At 46.4% G+C, this 17926-nt stretch overlaps 1 protein-coding gene across 4 annotated transcripts in view; it reads right to left on the bottom strand.

Annotated features, from left to right (window-relative positions):
• The window catches only part of LOC139367864 (interferon-induced, double-stranded RNA-activated protein kinase-like), a 46131-nt gene extending 28540 nt beyond the window's left edge, over nt 1–17591 (bottom strand). The window contains exons 1-12 of one of the 4 annotated variants that reach the window (XM_071106205.1): nt 17337–17591; nt 16003–16513; nt 15277–15324; nt 15052–15171; nt 13688–13801; nt 13428–13580; nt 13145–13322; nt 12887–13027; nt 12579–12680; nt 11780–11842; nt 9966–11679; nt 9250–9787 (exon numbers count right to left, since the gene is read on the bottom strand). In XM_071106205.1, coding sequence (XP_070962306.1) covers nt 11554–11679; nt 11780–11842; nt 12579–12680; nt 12887–13027; nt 13145–13322; nt 13428–13580; nt 13688–13801; nt 15052–15171; nt 15277–15324; nt 16003–16508 — 1551 coding nt within the window. In that variant the 5' untranslated portion in view covers nt 16509–16513; nt 17337–17591 and the 3' untranslated portion in view covers nt 9250–9787; nt 9966–11553. Of the gene's footprint in view, nt 1–9249; nt 9788–9965; nt 11680–11779; nt 11843–12578; nt 12681–12886; nt 13028–13144; nt 13323–13427; nt 13581–13687; nt 13802–15051; nt 15172–15276; nt 15325–16002; nt 16514–17336 lie in introns of those variants that run through there. The other 3 variants (XM_071106206.1, XM_071106204.1, XM_071106203.1) reach the window with 3 other exon arrangements.
• Nucleotides 17592–17926: the final 335 nt, after the last annotated feature.

Consider the following 17926-nt stretch of genomic DNA (forward strand, 5'->3'; position numbering starts at 1 on the left):
CTGAGGGGCGGTGTGGTGAGGAACTGAGGGGCGGTGTGGTGAGGAACTGAGGGGAGGAGCTGAGGGGAGGAGTGGTGAGGAGCTGAGGGGAGGTGTAGTGAGGAGCTGAGGGGAGGAGCTGAGGGGAGGTGTGGTGAGGAGCTGTGGGGCGGTGTGGTGAGGAACTGAGGGGCGGTGTGGTGAGGAGCTGAGGGGCGGTGTGGTGAGGAGCTGAGGGGCGGTGTGGTGAGGAGCTGAGGGGAGGAGCTGAGGGGCGGTGTGGTGAGGAGCTGAGGGGAGGTGTAGTGAGGAGCTGAGGGGAGGAGCTGAGGGGAGGTGTGGTGAGGAGCTGTGGGGCGGTGTGGTGAGGAACTGAGGGGCGGTGTGGTGAGGAGCTGAGGGGCGGTGTGGTGAGGAGCTGAGGGGCGGTGTGGTGAGGAGCTGAGGGGAGGAGCTGAGGGGCGGTGTGGTGAGGAGCTGAGGGGCGGTGTGGTGAGGAGCTGTGGGGCGGTGTGGTGAGGAGCTGAGGGGCGGTATGGTGAGGAGCTGTGGGGCGGTGTGGTGAGGAGCTGTGGGGCGGTGTGGTGAGGAGCTGAGGGGCGGTGTGGTGAGGAGCTGTGGGGCGGTGTGGTGAGGAGCTGTGTGGTGAGGAGCTGAGGGGAGGTGTGGTGAGGAGCTGAGGGGCGGTGTGGTGAGGAGCTGAGGGGCGGTGTGGTGAGGAGCGGTGTGGTGAGGAGCTGAGGGGCGGTGTGGTGAGGAGCGGTGTGGTGAGGAGCTGAGGGGCGGTGTGGTGAGGAGCGGTGTGGTGAGGAGCTGAGGGGCGGTGTGGTTCCTTGGTAAACAAGTATTTTTCTGTTAAATTCACCATAAAGAGCCTGTCAAGAGAAGTTCTTTATTCCACTGCTAAAGCCACAACCAGCCAAACGGCCCACCTCACCTCGAATACAAGGACCATTGAACATAAGTCATTATTCTAACCGAGCTATTAGAATATGCTTTTGTACATTAATGGACGTGATTGTTTCAGTCTGAGAATCTCTATCCTCTGGCACTAGAGTCCTGCATCAGGCAACAGCAAAAACGTAGGTGGTCCAGGAGTTGAGAGAGAACTTGGATAAATACAATGCCGCAATTACACTTGACATGTGGACTGAGGTGGGCTTTTGGTTTCTCTCCCTATAAAACCAGAAAGAAATCATTCTAAATAACAAACTAGCTTTATTCACTACAGTGTGGAAGAGTGATAACCCCTCTATTTAAATGTGAGTTTCTGAAACAGTGCTACATCTGCTCCTGCCATGCCCTCTCCTGTGTCTCCTTGACCTGCCGCCACTCCCTCCCTCTCTCTGTGTGTGATTGTGTGGGCGGAGACAGGTGTGCTGAGCAGATCCCCACCAGCTGCAACCTGTTCCATAATCAAGACCTCTACAAATACTCAGCCCTGCCACTTCCACACTGCCAGATTGTAATCTCTGCTCAGTCAGTCTATGCTTCTAGTCATTGTTACTGTTAGATCCTGTTGTGCCTGTTTTCCCTGCCTGATGCTTTTTTCCTCTCCGCTACAGTTCTGCCCGCTCTGACTCTGGTCCCTGTCTCCAGTCCCACGTCTCGTCATCCTGCTACTCTGTCCTGGATTCTCCTCTCTACTACTGCCTTGGATTCCCCTTCGTACCTGCCTACCCTGTCCCATCCCCTCTCGCTCCGATCTCAGCCTCCTCACCTGGTTACCCTGTCCCATCCCCTCTCGCTCCGGTCTCAGCCTCCTCACCTGGTTACCCTGTCCCATCCCCTCTCGCTCCGGTCTCAGCCTACTCACCTGGTTACCCTGGCCCATCCCCTCTCGCGCCGGTCTCAGCCTCCTCACCTGGTTACCCTGTCCCATCCCCTCTCGCTCCGGTCTCAGCCTCCTCACCTGGTTACCCTGTCCCAACACCTCTCGCTCCGGTCTCAGCCTCCCCACCTGGTTACCCTGTCCCAACACCTCTCTCTCCGGCCTCAGTCTCCTCACCTGGTTACCCTGTCCCATCCCCTCTCGCTCCGGCCTCAGCCTCCGCACCTGGTTACCCTGTCTCAACCCCTCTCGCTCCAGTATCAGCCTCCCCACCTGGTTACCCTGTCCCATCCCCTCTCGCTCCAGCCTCAGCCTCCCCACCTGGTTACCCTGTCTCAATCCCTCTCGCTCCAGTCTCAGTCTCCTCACCTGGTTACCCTGTCTCAACCCCTCTCGCTCCAGTATCAGCCTCCCCACCTGGTTACCCTGTCTCAACCCCTCTCGCTCCAGTCTCAGCCTCCCCACCTGGTTACCCTGTCAACCCCTCTCGCTCCAGTCTCAGCCTCCCCACCTGGTTACCCTGTCTCAACCCCTCTCGCTCCAGTCTCAGCCTCCCAACCTGGTTATCCTGTCAACCCCTCTCGCTCCAGTCTCAGCCTCCCAACCTGGTTACCCTGTCTCAACCCCTCTCGCTCCAGTCTCAGCCTCCCCACCTGGTTACCCTGTCCCATCCCCTCTCGCTCCAGCCTCAGCCTCCCCACCTGGTTACCCTGTCCCATCCCCTCTCGCTCCAGCCTCAGTCTCCTCACCTGGTTACCCTGTCCCAACCCCTCTCGCTCCAGTCTCAGCCTCCCAACCTGGTTACCCTGTCTCAACCCCTCTCGCTCCAGTCTCAGCCTCCCCACCTGGTTACCCTGTCCCATCCCCTCTCGCTCCAGCCTCAGCCTCCCCACCTGGTTACCCTGTCCCATCCCCTCTCGCTCCAGCCTCAGTCTCCTCACCTGGTTACCTTGTCCCAACCCCTCTCGCTCCGGCCTCAGTCTCCTCACCTGGTTACCCTGTCTCAACCCCTCTCGCTCCGGCCTCAGTCTCCTCACCTGCTTACCCTGTCTCAACCACTCTCGCTCCAGTCTCAGCCTCCGCAACTGGTTACCATGTCCCAACCCCTCTCGCTCCAGTCTCAGCCTCCGCACCTGGTTTCCTGCAACCCACCCGAGCTTCCCCTGGCCTGCACTCCATCTTCCCCCTGTGTTTCAATAAATACCTTGGTTACTTCATCTCAGTCTCCTCGTCTGAGTCTGCTCTTGGGATCCCCTGTTCCACTCCGAGTAACAGTACCATCTGGCCAAAGAGATGAACTCAGCAGACTCTGATACTCTCCACCAAACCCTCGCCGGCCAAGGCGCCCTGCTCGGGCAACATGACCAAGCCCTGAAGACCCTTCTGGAGCACATCAAGGAGTTTTCACAGAGCCTGTCTGGCCTACAGGGATGACCCTTCGCCTAAAGCTACACAACCCACAGATTGTCTGGACCGCCGGAAAGGTAACCACTTGGAGTTAATTTTGTCACTCTAATTGTCTACATTCTGCCATTCCCCTTGCCTTGTCTGTGCCCCAGTTCGTTCCAGAACCTCCGGACCTGTCATCAGTTCCTCCCGAGTATTATTATCTACCTCCTGTGTTCAGGAAGCATCACGTCCTGTCGCTGCCGCCTCATCGGCTGTACAACTGCACCATTGACCTCCAGCCTGGAGCTCCTCTCCCCAGTAGCGGGGTGTTTAACCTCTATCGCCCCGAGCAAGAGGCTATGGAGAGGTACATCCAGGATTCTCTGGCTGCAGGGCTTATAAAACCATCTTCCTCCCCGGTGGGTGCTGGGTTTTTCTTTGTGAAGAAGGATGGGTCACTGAGACCGTGCATAGACTTCCGTGGGCTGAATATTATCACAGTGAAAGAACAAGTGAATTTAAGTATGCTCTCTAATTCTCTCTTTCTCTCTTTCTCTGAGGACCTGAGCCCTAGGACCATGCCTCAGGACTACCTGACATGATGACTCCTTGCTGTCCCCAGTCCACCTGGCCGTGCTGCTGCTCCAGTTTCAACTGTTCTGCCTTATTATTATTGGACCATGCTGGTCATTTATGAACATTTGAACATCTTGGCCATGTTCTGTTATAATCTCCACCCGGCACAGCCAGAAGAGGACTGGCTTTTCCATGAAGAATAATTATTCTCCCTAGATCACCTTCATGGCTGTCACCAGAGGGAGGGAGAAAACAATTGACGGACATCTATGGTGAGAGGGGTCGTGATCTTTGCTGCCGGGTCTCGACTTCTAGGAAAGCAGTTCAAGAGGCCGGATGGGCTTCGAGCGAGATAAGGACAGAGAGATACAGACAGAGCGAGAGATGAGAGAGAGAGAGAGACAGAGAGAGAAATAAGGACAGAGAAACAGAGAGACAAGGACAGAAAGACAGAGAGAGAGAGATAAGGACAGAAAGACAGAGAGAGAGATACTGAGAGAGAGACAGAGAAGGACAGAGAGAGAGATGAGAGACAGAGAGAGGGAGATGAGAGATGAGAGAGAGAGAGATGAGAGAGAGAGAGAGGTGAGAGACAGAGAGAGAGATAAGGACAGTGAGACATGTCTGCATGTGTGTTTTTCTGTTGCTCATTAGAAAAATTAGATTTCAGTCTTGGATACATCATTCTAGAATACGAGCTACAGAAACCCTCCAACCCATAAGGCCTGTGGTTTTGATGGTATACTAAACCAAATGATAAAATATACAGACCACAAATTCAAATTGGCTATACTTAAACTCTTCAACATTATCCTCAGCTCTGGCATCTTCACTAATATTTGGAACCAAGGTCTGATCAACCCAATCCACAAAAGAGACAATATTGTTGCCAATAAGTGAAATATGCATCAGCAGCAATCTCTGAAAAATCCTCTGCAGTATCATCAACAGCAGACTCCAACATTTCCTCAGTGAAAACAATGTCCTGAGCAATGTCAAATTGTCTTCTTAGCAAAATACTGTACGACAGACCATGTGTATAGACCCTGCACACCTTTATTGACAAACAAACCAAACAAAACACATTTTCTCATGCTTTGTTGACTTAAAAAAGTTTTTTGACTCAATATGTCATAAGGGTCTGCTATATAATTTGATGGAAGCGTTTGTTTTGGGGGGGGGGACATAAGATATTATAAAATCAATGTACACAAACAACAAGTGTCCGGTTCAAAGAGACAGGGATGCAGTTTGAGCCCCACACTCTTCAACATATATATCAATAAGCACTAGAACAGTCTGCAGCACCTGGCCTCATCCTACTGGACTCAGAAATTAAATGTCTACTGTTTGCTGATGATCTGGTGTTTCTGTCCCCAACTAAGGAGGGCCTACAGCAGCACTTAGATCTTCTGCACATATTATGTCAGACCTGGGACTTGACAGTGAATCTTAGTAAGACAAAAATAATGGTGTTCCAAAAAAAGTCCAGTAGCCAAAACAATAAATACAAATTCCATCTAGACACTGTTGCCCTAGAGCACACAAAGAATTACACCTACCTCGGTCTAAACATCAACAACACAGGTAACTTCAACAGGGCTGTGAACGATCTAAGAGATAAGACGAGAATGGCATCATTAAGTCATCAAAAGGAACATAAAAATCAACATCCCAATTAGAATCTGACTAAAAATACTTGAATCAGTTATAGAACCCATTGCCCTCTATGGTTGTGAGGTCTGGGGTCCGCTCACCAACCAAGAATTCACAAAAAGAGCCCCAGGATAGCAACACAATTAGACCCAACCAAATCACGAGAAAACTAAAGTAAAAAGTATTACTTGACACGTTGGAAAGAATTAACAAAAAAACAGAGAATGCTATTTAGCCCTAAACAGACAGTACAGAGACGCAGAAAACCTGACCACTGTGACTTCCCCAAAATTAAGGAAAGCTTTGACTATGTACAGACTCAGCATAGCATAGCCTTGCTATTGAGAAAGGCTGCCGTAGGCAGACAAGGCTCTCGAGAAGACAGGCTATGTGCTCACTGCCCACAAAATGAGGTGGAAACTGAGCTGCATTTCCTAACCTCTCGCCAAATGTATGTCCATATTAGAGAGACATATTTCCCTCAGATTACACAGACCCACAAAGAATTCCCCCAAAAATCAAATTTTGATAAGCTCCCATATCTACTGGGTGAAATACCACAGTGTGACATCACAGCAGCAAGATGCGTTTCCCCTGAGCCTGCCTGCCGCCCGGTACCTTTGCCCCCGTCTGAATTACCGACCTCTGCCTTACCCTGACCCTGAGCCTGCCTGCCGCCCGGTACCGTTGCTCCACCTCTGGTTATTGACCCCTGCCTGCCTTGACCCGTCTATTGCCTGCCGCCCGGTACCGTTGCTCCACCTCTGGTTATTGACCCCTGCCTGCCTTGACCCGTCTATTGCCTGCCGCCCGGTACCGTTGCTCCACCTCTGGTTACTGACCCCTGCCTTACCCTGAGCCTGAGCCTGCCTGCCGCCCGGTACCGTTGCTCCACCTCTGGTTATTGACCCCTGCCTGCCTTGACCCGTCTATTGCCTGCCGCCCGGTACCGTTGCTCCACCTCTGGTTACTGACCCCTGCCTTACCCTGACCCTGACCCTGCCTGCCGCCCGGTACCGTTGCTCCACCTCTGGTTATTGACCCCTGCCTGCCTTGACCCGTCTATTGCCTGCCGCCCGGTACCGTTGCTCCACCTCTGGTTACTGACCCCTGCCTTACCCTGAGCCTGAGCCTGCCTGCCGCCCGGTACCGTTGCTCCACCTCTGGTTATTGACCCCTGCCTGCCTTGACCCGTCTATTGCCTGCCGCCCGGTACCGTTGCTCCACCTCTGGTTACTGACCCCTGCCTTACCCTGACCCTGACCCTGCCTGCCGCCCGGTACCGTTGCTCCACCTCTGGTTATTGACCCCTGCCTGCCTTGACCCGTCTATTGCCTGCCGCCCGGTACCGTTGCTCCACCTCTGGTTACTGACCCCTGCCTTACCCTGAGCCTGAGCCTGCCTGCCGCCCGGTACCGTTGCTCCACCTCTGGTTATTGACCCCTGCCTGCCTTGACCCGTCTATTGCCTGCCGCCCGGTACCGTTGCTCCACCTCTGGTTACTGACCCCTGCCTTACCCTGACCCTGAGCCTGCCTGCCGCCCGGTACCGTTGCTCCACCTCTGGTTATTGACCCCTGCCTTACCCTGACCCTGAGCCTGCCTGCCGCCCGGTACCGTTGCTCCACCTCTGGTTATTGACCCCTGCCTGCCTTGACCCGTCTATTGCCTGCCGCCCGGTACCGTTGCTCCACCTCTGGTTACTGACCCCTGCCTGCCTTGACCCGTCTATTGCCTGCCGCCCGGTACCGTTGCTCCACCTCTGGTTATTGACCCCTGCCTGCCTTGACCCGTCTATTGCCTGCCGCCCGGTACCGTTGCTCCACCTCTGGTTACTGACCCCTGCCTTACCCTGAGCCTGAGCCTGCCTGCCGCCCGGTACCGTTGCTCCACCTCTGGTTATTGACCCCTGCCTGCCTTGACCCGTCTATTGCCTGCCGCCCGGTACCGTTGCTCCACCTCTGGTTACTGACCCCTGCCTTACCCTGAGCCTGAGCCTGCCTGCCGCCCGGTACCGTTGCTCCACCTCTGGTTATTGACCCCTGCCTGCCTTGACCCGTCTATTGCCTGCCGCCCGGTACCGTTGCTCCACCTCTGGTTACTGACCCCTGCCTTACCCTGAGCCTGAGCCTGCCTGCCGCCCGGTACCGTTGCTCCACCTCTGGTTATTGACCCCTGCCTGCCTTGACCCGTCTATTGCCTGCCGCCCGGTACCGTTGCTCCACCTCTGGTTACTGACCCCTGCCTTACCCTGACCCTGAGCCTGCCTGCCGCCCGGTACCGTTGCTCCACCTCTGGTTATTGACCCCTGCCTGCCTTGACCCGTCTATTGCCTGCCGCCCGGTACCGTTGCTCCACCTCTGGTTACTGACCCCTGCCTTACCCTGACCCTGAGCCTGCCTGCCGCCCGGTACCGTTGCCCCACCTCTGGTTACTGACCCCTGCCTTACCCTGACCCTGAGCCTGCCTGCCGCCCGGTACCGTTGCTCCACCTCTGGTTATTGACCCCTGCCTGCCTTGACCCGTCTATTGCCTGCCGCCCGGTACCGTTGCTCCACCTCTGGTTATTGACCCCTGCCTGCCTTGACCCGTCTATTGCCTGCCGCCCGGTACCGTTGCTCCACCTCTGGTTATTGACCCCTGCCTGCCTTGACCCGTCTATTGCCTGCCGCCCGGTACCGTTGCTCCACCTCTGGTTACTGACCCCTGCCTTACCCTGACCCTGAGCCTGCCTGCCGCCCGGTACCGTTGCCCCACCTCTGGTTACTGACCCCTGCCTGCCGCCCGGTACCGTTGCTCCACCTCTGGTTATTGACCCCTGCCTGCCTTGACCCGTCTATTGCCTGCCGCCCGGTACCGTTGCCCCACCTCTGGTTACTGACCCCTGCCTACCCCTGTTGGATTTTTAAACCATTGTTTATTTGACGTGGTCTGCATCTGTCTTACCTTCATACCTGATATGTGTGACCTGTTAAGAAAAGGGCAACCAGTAAACCCCAACACCATCGTAAATATAGCCCATATTTTTGCTTATTTATTTTCCCTTTTGTACTTTAACTATTTGCACATCGTTACAACACTGTATATAGACATATTGTGACATGTGAAATGTCTCTATTCCTTTGGATGTTTTGTGAGTGTAACATTTAATGTTCATTTTTTGTTGTTCATTTAACTTTTGTTTATCTATTTTATTTTCTTTATTGGCATGTTTTCCCAATAAAGCCCCTTACATTTAAATTGAGAGAGAGAGAGAGACAACTAACCTATGAGTAAAAGGTTTATAAATGGTCTACTGCTTTGAAATAGTTTTTTTGCCCTCATTAAGTCCCTTCAGAAAGTATTTATGCACGTTGATTTATTACACATTTTATTGTGTTTCAGCCTGAATTCAAAATGGATTCCAATTATATTTCTTCTCACCCATCTACACACAATACACCTCCGCGATAAGTGAAAACATGTTTTTAGAAATGTTTGTTGATTAATGAAAAATGAAATACAGAAATATTCACACCCCTGAGTCTATACTTTGTAGAATAACCTTTGGCAGCGATTACAGCCGTGTCCCAAAGATATTTGAGGTGTGTCCTTAAAATCATGATCCAAAGTGGTCATTTCAGGCAGCGCTGATAGGAATATTCCAGACAAACCACAAGCTGGTTTTGGCGGTAACGCGGTTGGTTATGGCATGGATTTTGACAGCACAAACGCAGCCAATCCAGCCGTGACACACACTGCCCATATCTGCATGGAACAAGAGAAGCCGAATGTGCTTTTGCTGCCGGTCTACTTCCTATTTAGAAACATAAAACAACGTTTTTTTTTCTCCTTCCATTTTGTTTTATTTAATGAAAAACCTCCTCTCAACGAAGGCTTTATAATGTCTGTCAATAAAGGGTTTGGCTCCTGAGACCACTTGGAAATAAATATTAAAATCACCAAAGCTTTATTAAATTAACACCAAGTTTGAGAGGAGTAAATCAACAATTTCCTGCATATTATGCAAGGACATGCATATTTGACCAATCACCCACTTTTTTTTGGCATAAAACAGTTAAATCATCGCATTATTATTGCAAAAAACAGACCCATCACCGCAGTACAAAAAACCTGGGCTCACAATTTCAACCAATCACCGCATTTACTACGTCATCTGGTTGAATCAAGCCACATGTCAACAACTTTCCCCTCTCATCGCATTTGTGACAAAATCATTGCATACCGCCATGCAAAATGTCAGAATTCCCGCCGCAAAATCAATCATTTTTCCACAAATATCACCAACAATCCCCGCAAAATCTTGAAGGGACTGCTAAAAGCTCGAGTCATCCGTATCGCGGAGACTGAATTCACGCTACATACGGGGCGGCAGCCTAGTGGTTAGAGTGTTGGACTAGTAACCGGAAGGTTGCAAGTTCAAATCCCTGAGCTGACAAGGTACAAATCTGTCGTTCTGCCCCTGAACAGGCAGTTAACCCACTAGGCCCACTAGGCCGAAATTGAAAATAAGAATTTGTTCTTAACTGACTTGCCTAGTTAAAAATACGTCTGAACAATTGGAAGCTCTGAGACTCACAGCTGTAATCGGTGCTTCTAAAATGTATTGACTCAGGACTGTGAATTCTTATGTCAATGAGATATTTCAATTTATTAGCAAACATTTCTATAAACACTTTGTCATTATGTGTAGATAAAAAAATATTTAATCCATTTTGAATGCAGGCTGAAACGTCACAGAATATGTCAAGGGGTATGAATACTTTCTGAAAACACTGTAACTGCCATACAACTAGGCCAAGACTGCCCCCATGTGTTACAAAGTAGACATCGAGGTACGGGCTTTATGGTCTTAATAGTATACAGAAAATAAAAACAACTTAACAACATTGGCGTTGGACATTTATTTCATAAGCTCTTTATACAGTATGCGTCTGTAACATTTCATTCGAAATCACGTTAATTAAAAACAACAAAAAAGCACAAGTTGCGTAGTTGTGGAGACTTGCCACATTTGGAAGAAACCATATGAGTGCCCATCTCCCTGTAAGAACATTCAATGTTTTCATTTACTTTTAAATAAACTCCATGATTCTGTCAATTCTGCCCTTGTTATAATTAGAAAGTAAAAAAAAAAAAAAAAGTAGAAATGATCACAATAAAATTGACATAATTTCAACTCCGTACATGTTGTGATTACTAACCAGATCAGTCGCTCAATACAGTCTTCGTTCACAATCGCTGCTGTCCTTGTCTGTTCCTTACTAACCAGATCAGTCGCTCAATACAGTCTTCGTTCACAATCGCTGCTGTCCTTGCCTGTTCCGCAGGCTAGAACTGAGATGGGGAAACCCCACAATTCCCCTTCATCCTGGAACATACTTCAGAAGATTGTAAAGTTGGAGGAGTTGGTGTCCTTGTCTGTTTTTAAAACACTGATCGACAACACTGTTTGTGACAACTGCAGTTGTATCTGATCTTCAATCGACAACACTGTTTGTGACAACTGCAGTTGTATCTGATCTTCAATTTTATCTTTAACTTGTAACACTTTGTCTTTTGTGTGTATTCTGTATTTTTCTGTAATGTTTTATCGACACGCTGCTATTTCCCTGTTTTGACTTCTTGCCAGGTCGCCCTCGCAAAATAGTTTGTTACTTAAAAATGTGTCTTACCTGGTTAGAAACCTATAATAAGAACACCTTGAGTTCTGCATTAGAAATATGTGGTGGACCCAAACATTTTTCCTACACATAATATTAATATTTACCCTCTATTCCGTGTAATCAACTTTTAAAAAGAAACCGTACAGCAGAAACAAAAGTGAAAAGATAAGTGCCAAAATGTTCCTGAGAAATACAGTAAGATACTGTACTGATACCGATCCCCCTCCCAGTTCACTGCTTCAGTTGAGGCATGACATCATCACTATGCGCTCTGTCTTGAAGAGAACGTGTCTTCTATCAAATCAAATGTATTTATATAGTCCTTCTTACATCAGCTGATATCTCAAAGTGCTGTACAGAAACCCAGCCTAAAACCCCAAACAGCAATCAATGCAGGTGTTCTATGCTGACATCACTGTTTTCCCCAAAGCATTTCAAGCCACTACCCTGCAACATTTCATACAGTTTTCTGTTGTAATCCAGTTTGGTTTCCGAGCAGGTTTCTTTTCAGGATCGCAGCAATCTCTTCTGCGTTTTGTCGGTTTGCTGGCGACTCTGACAGCATTTTACTGATGAGTTTATGCTGCGGCAGAAAACATATGGGACAAAATGAAGATACTGTGTACTCACTCTAAAACAAGTTGTATAGACAGGCAAAACAGACAGCTGTCACCACTCCTTACCTCTAAGATAAACTTCTCACGGAAGTCAGAAGGAAATGTCCTTGTCTGCAGGCTCTGGAACACCTGTGATAACATGGGGCAAAACTCCAGAGTAAAAAATGATGCTTTAGAAGTCAATAGCTTCTATAATATAATAGGTTTCCATCCAATTGGCGACAGCTTCTCATGCGAATATTCTACAATCTGCATAAAAACAGCATTTTCCAACCAGAGATGTTTCCATCAAATGTACTTGTTTCAGATAAAAGGCTGTGATGACGTAGTGCACCTAGAAAACACTTTTTACACGATGATAGCGGACAGGGGGGGTTACACGATGATGATAGCGGACAGGGGGGGGTTACAACGATGATGATAGCAGACAGGGGGGGTTACAACGATGATGATAGCAGACAGGGGGGGTTACACGATGATGATAGCGGAGGGGGGTTACACAATGATGATAGTGGACTGGGGGGGGTTACACGATGATGATAGTAGACAGGGGGGGTTACACGATGATGATAGTGGACGGGGGGGGTTACACAATGATGATAGTGGACAGGGGGGGTTACACGATGATGATAGTGGACAGGGGGGGTTACACGATTATATGATGATGATAGTAGATGGGGGGGGGTTATATGATGATGATAGTAGATGGGGGGGGTTATATGATGATGATAGTGGACCGCAATGATTGTCCAGTGAGAAGATTTTGGGCATGGTTAAAAATGGTCAGAACCAGATGTGAAAGCTACTGGGCGCTGGTTAACATGACACAGAACCAGATGTGAAAGCTACTGGGCGGTGTGCTCACCTTGATCTTCTCCGAGACAGTGGACATGTGCCACAGGAGTTCAAACCATATCAGTCCCAGAGAGAATATATCTGTTTTCTCATCATATTTCCCCCCAGTCTTCTGGAAATAAAAAAAGTAATTTGTGGTTTGGGAGAGAATAACTAAATAGGAGTTCTTATGGACCTGACCAGACGTAAAATGTATGCACCCATGACTAAATCGCTTTGGATTAAAGCATCTGCTGAATGGCATATATTATGGCTAGACCAAGGATCAATTTGTTGAGCTGAAAATATTATTCTTTGGCAAAACAAAAACTCCATTACCTGCTCAGGGCTCATGTAAAATGGTGTTCCTTTGTTGACAGTCCTGTACATTGATGCTCCACTCAGATTGGTGATCGTGGTCACAAGACCAAAGTCTCCAATCTTCACCATGCCATCACTTCCAAACAATATGTTCTCTGGCTAAAAAAAAAAAAAAAAGGTATAAAATTTATTAGGCGTCATTTCTCCATAAATGTCATAAATAATGTGGTTAAACTTGGCATCTGAAAACACAGGAAGACAGATTCTCACAAGTACCTTTAAGTCTCTGTGAATAAGTCCTTCAGAGTGAATGTATTCCACTCCACAAACTATTTGCTGAAATATTCCATGTGCCTTGTCCTTCGTTCGAACATTATTTATGCTAATCCAGTCCTTCAGCGTCCCTCCCTCACAGAACTCCATCTGAATGAACAAACAAGGCCAGTCTCCGTTTCTGAAATAAAATAAAAACAGACAAATACAGAAGTCAAGAAACTTTCTCCGGGACATTCTGTCAACTGAATTGATAAATGAACGCAGAACGGTAAAAGTGATTCACCTTGAGCTGGAATCGGTCATCGAGTGGTTTGCTTGGTCTTCGCTGGCTGCTTCAGAAAGGTCTAAATCTGATTGCTTTGTTACATGTGTAGATCCATCTCCCTGGTCTGAATAATTGTCAGAGTCTTCTGAGATTTTAGACTGGACCGACGACCTAAGAGTTGAACACAATAGTACGCTCCAGAATTTAACATTTTTGATGATCACAAATTAACTCATCTAAATGGCAAAATTAGACTTAATAATACTGTCTTTACTAACTCTGTGCTGTAGCTCCCATCGACCCAATTGGCATCCTCAGGCCAAGTCGTATAGTAGCGAACAATGTTAGAATGGGCCAAGGTAGCCAGTGCTTTCACTTCACGATTTGCTTCTCTGTAAGAGAAAGGATCATAATTACAACATGTAAATGAACAGCTGATAGTTGCTAATGAGCATCAACTATAGCATACAGAAGACACACAAGGTAAGAGGGATGGATACACACTATTCATAACATGATTAGGGGGAACAGAATGGGGACAGTAATGTCTTAGCCAATGACTGTATATATGAATGGACAAAGCCATTGATCACGTGACACCATTCATTCCTATGTGAAGACTCAATGAAGCCAAATCCGTGTCTGAATACCCATATTAACATACTCTATTTTTTTAAAGCTAGGAATGATGGGAATAATCAAGACAATAAACGTTGGGTAGTTAGATAGTCAAGTCAATAAACGTTGGGTAGTCAGATAGACTATAGTTAATACACTGTCAAGTTTGATGCATGACTACTAACGTTAGGTAGTTAGCTAACATACCGGCACATACTGCTGTAATGATATGCTATGTGGTTCGTAAGGACAGCGTAGCTAACAAATTGTCAGCCAACATAACGTGTAACTTATTTGAAAATTAATTAATTTATTACATTGCTCAACATTTTCTTAACATGTGTCATAATTATTTAAAGCAAAGGATTTGTATCGGCTCTCGTTGTACTTCGGCTGCATATTTTCCGCCATTTTCTCCAAATCTGAAAACGATGTGAAGCCACGACCATTTCCTGAAGAATTGCATTATGGGCCCTAAAGTACAGAAATAGTGTCCCCTGCTTGTATACTTCATATTTTGGCGAATTTAGTAACTTTTGGCATACTCAATACATTCATACTATGACCAATAAGCATACTATATACTCAATTCACATCACAAATAGAACAGTTAGTATGAGTATTTGAACACAGCTCATATGAAAACATGGCATCTCGCAGAAACATAACATGCAGATTGAGCTACTCCTGGAAGTGACGTTGTAGGCTGGCTCAGTGCTGCCCCCTCTCATTGAGTAACTCATGTTGAAGGCCGACCGAGGTACTGCAGGCTGCCATTAGCAACTAAACTATCCATATAACTTCTTCTGTGTGTGATTTTAAAATAAATCGGTTCAAGGACATCGGGTGTATTAGAAGCAACTATTGGTAAATATAATTGTCTTTGATTTATGTTTTTTCAATAGATAGATTATCCATTTGATTTGACTATAACGGAGAGCCTGTTTTCCTGCTGCAGTACCATGGTCGGCCTTGAACTTCGTGGCTTCAATGAGAGGGGGCCGTCGTTCTCCTCTGGTCTTACCCCATATTCTGCACAATCTTCACAGCGTACGTTTTTCCATCCAATTTGTGTTGGGCTTTAGTGACACACCCAAAGCCTCCTGCACCCAGAACACTCAATAATTTGAAATCTTTGGAAAACCTGAAATCAAAACATAATTCATAATTTTTTTCCATTTCTTCACAGGCGAAGAAATTGGTCAGGTTGGTTACCTAGGAACAGTTTGATTAATAAAGAGTAGTCTACCTGGAGCTTTCAGTCAGTCTGATGGAAATATCTTGATCATAACTGGAACTGGAGAGAGGGAGAGACAGAGAACACTTTCTAAGTCACCTGGCCCAAATATATACAGTGCCTTGCGAAAGTATTCGGCCCCCTTGAAATTTGCGACCTTTTGCCACATTTCAGGCTTCAAACATAAAGATATAAAACTGTATTTTTTTGTGAAGAATCAACAACAAGTGGGACACAATCATGAAGTGGAACGACATTTATTGGATATTTCAAACTTTTTTAACAAATCAAAAACTGAAAAATTGGGCGTGCAAAATTAAATTATATATTATTATAAAGGCACTGTATTATCACAATATACTTTATATACAGAATACTTTCGCAAGGCACTGTATATATAAATTAGAAACTCCTTCCCCAAATTCAAAATGAAAAGTTTAACATTCACAGAACAATGTAACTAAGAGAAACTTTATAATTTTTGGGGAAAGGTCTGATGTTATAGAGTTGGCAGCACAGTATGTCACAGCTTGCCACTAGCTAAGGGAGGAAACATCATGTACTATTTCATATATTAATTATAAGCAATAGAATATATAAGTACCTGCAGTCATTTATTATTTTGTTTGTGAAATTGGATACTGAATGTTGAACATTATTACATTTCTGTGTTGGATATCTTTTAGTTTAATTTGTTATATATATTTTTCCCTATGTGTGCCACATTCACAGACTTACCTGTGGTATTCAATAAGCTCTCCTCCACAGCTTGCTTCATCCTTCATTTTCCACATTTTCTCTCCCAATTTTTCTGCCTTGCCGCTACTTTGCAGGTCATAAAGATTCTTATTCACACATTTTCGTGATTGGCCCAATTCTCTGGCAATTTCTTGCACACTCATCCCTCTTCCATCACTCTTTGACATCAGCACCCTCCTCAGTTCCTCCTCTGTGATGCCAGGGGTCTCAGAAGGACTAGGCACTCGATCCGACTCTGGAACACTCACAGAGACTGACGCCGCCCCTGGTTTCTCCACAGACCAGACTGGTGGTTTGTCTGGTGTTGCATGAAGAAGTCCAGCTCTGTTTAAAGTGTACAGGACACTGTTTACATCCTTGGCCTTCTTCAGTCCAACAGCCTTAGCTATCTGGAGGGCAGTGGATCCTTGTTTCTTCACCTCTAAAAAGTCACATATTCTCTTCTTCAAGGCCGACTGGTCTCCTTGCTGGTTGTCGCAGGACATAGTCACTAGAATGTTGAAGCATGGGAGTAAAGGAAACATGACAGACTTTAGCCAGTTGATGTTCAGTGTAAAAGTTACAATTATGAAATCATTGTCATATACTGTTGGAAGTTAGCCTGTTGGAACCAGCCTCATTGCTGCGTCAACTTAAGGGATACTTAGAGATTTTAGCAATGAAGCCCTTTATCTACTTCCCCAGAGTCTGGTGAACTCACGGTTACCATTTTTATGATTCTGCATCCAGTATGAAGGACGTTATAGGTCACAAGCCAATGCTAACTAGCGTTAGCGCAAAGACTGGAAGTCTATAGTATCTACTAGCAAGCTAGAAGTTACCATATACAACCAGTCATTACGCTAACGCTAGTTAGCAACTTCTTCCAAACTGCACACAGATATACAAATGATATCTACGAGTTCATCTGACTCAAAGGAAGTAGATAAAGGGCTTCATTGCCAAAATCCTGAATGAAATAGAATGTTGAACGCAGCAATCAGGCTGGTTCCACCAATCAGTATGTTGGAAACCTCTGAGCATAAAGAACACAGTTCATGCTTTTCAACCAGAAATAATACAAACTGCTGAAAAGCAGCTATTCGTTTTAAAAGGTTATTACTAATACAGATATATACAGTTAAATGTATTTATTAATGTAATCAGTGTGAAACATGATGAATACTTGAGCAGTATTTCTAAAATGGTCTCATAACTAACATATAGTTGCTAACCTATATGATCCCTCATGGTCACCTCGTATTTCATATGAATAAACAGATTTGAACTTTACATTTATAGAAGTACTAGGTCTATGTCGGATTTCGTCTTACCTTCCAGGTGACGAGATAGATGACTCGCAAGTGTTTTCTCTAGATGGGATCCAGCTTTTGTCAATTCAGGTCAAAAGCATTTATTTATTTTTGCATTTTAGCGAACCCTTTCCTAATATTTTCCTAATTCTCCTAACCTGTCACTCCTAACCTGCTGCGTCAATTCTCCTAAACCTGCTTCAAAAAGTCAATTCTGACAAAAACGGAACCAGTCTAGCCATTACCCTTCTTTTGTAGTTCTACAACCCGGAAATGAGTTACGTCTGATTCGTTCAGCCATCCCTATGGCGAAAATGAATGTGGAGAGAATAGGGTTTAGGAATAAACGCCGAAAATAAGGTCCGAGGTTAACACAGGTTTTGGAGATTTTATACTTATTTTTTTATATGAGATAATAGGAGTCAGCTAACATGACCTTTATGAATTATGAAGCCTTTATGTGCTTTTAAAAAAAGTCACAAAAAAATACGTTAATTGATGATTATTCCACAGAGCAAAACGTATAAAATATTTTAAGCCTGTGTTTAACACATACCCAACTTATTTTCGTCGTTTATCCAAAAACGCCATTCATTTTCTCCATAAGATCT

Source organism: Oncorhynchus clarkii, chromosome 16 (genome assembly GCF_045791955.1).
Source record: "Oncorhynchus clarkii lewisi isolate Uvic-CL-2024 chromosome 16, UVic_Ocla_1.0, whole genome shotgun sequence".
NCBI lineage: Eukaryota > Metazoa > Chordata > Actinopteri > Salmoniformes > Salmonidae > Oncorhynchus > Oncorhynchus clarkii.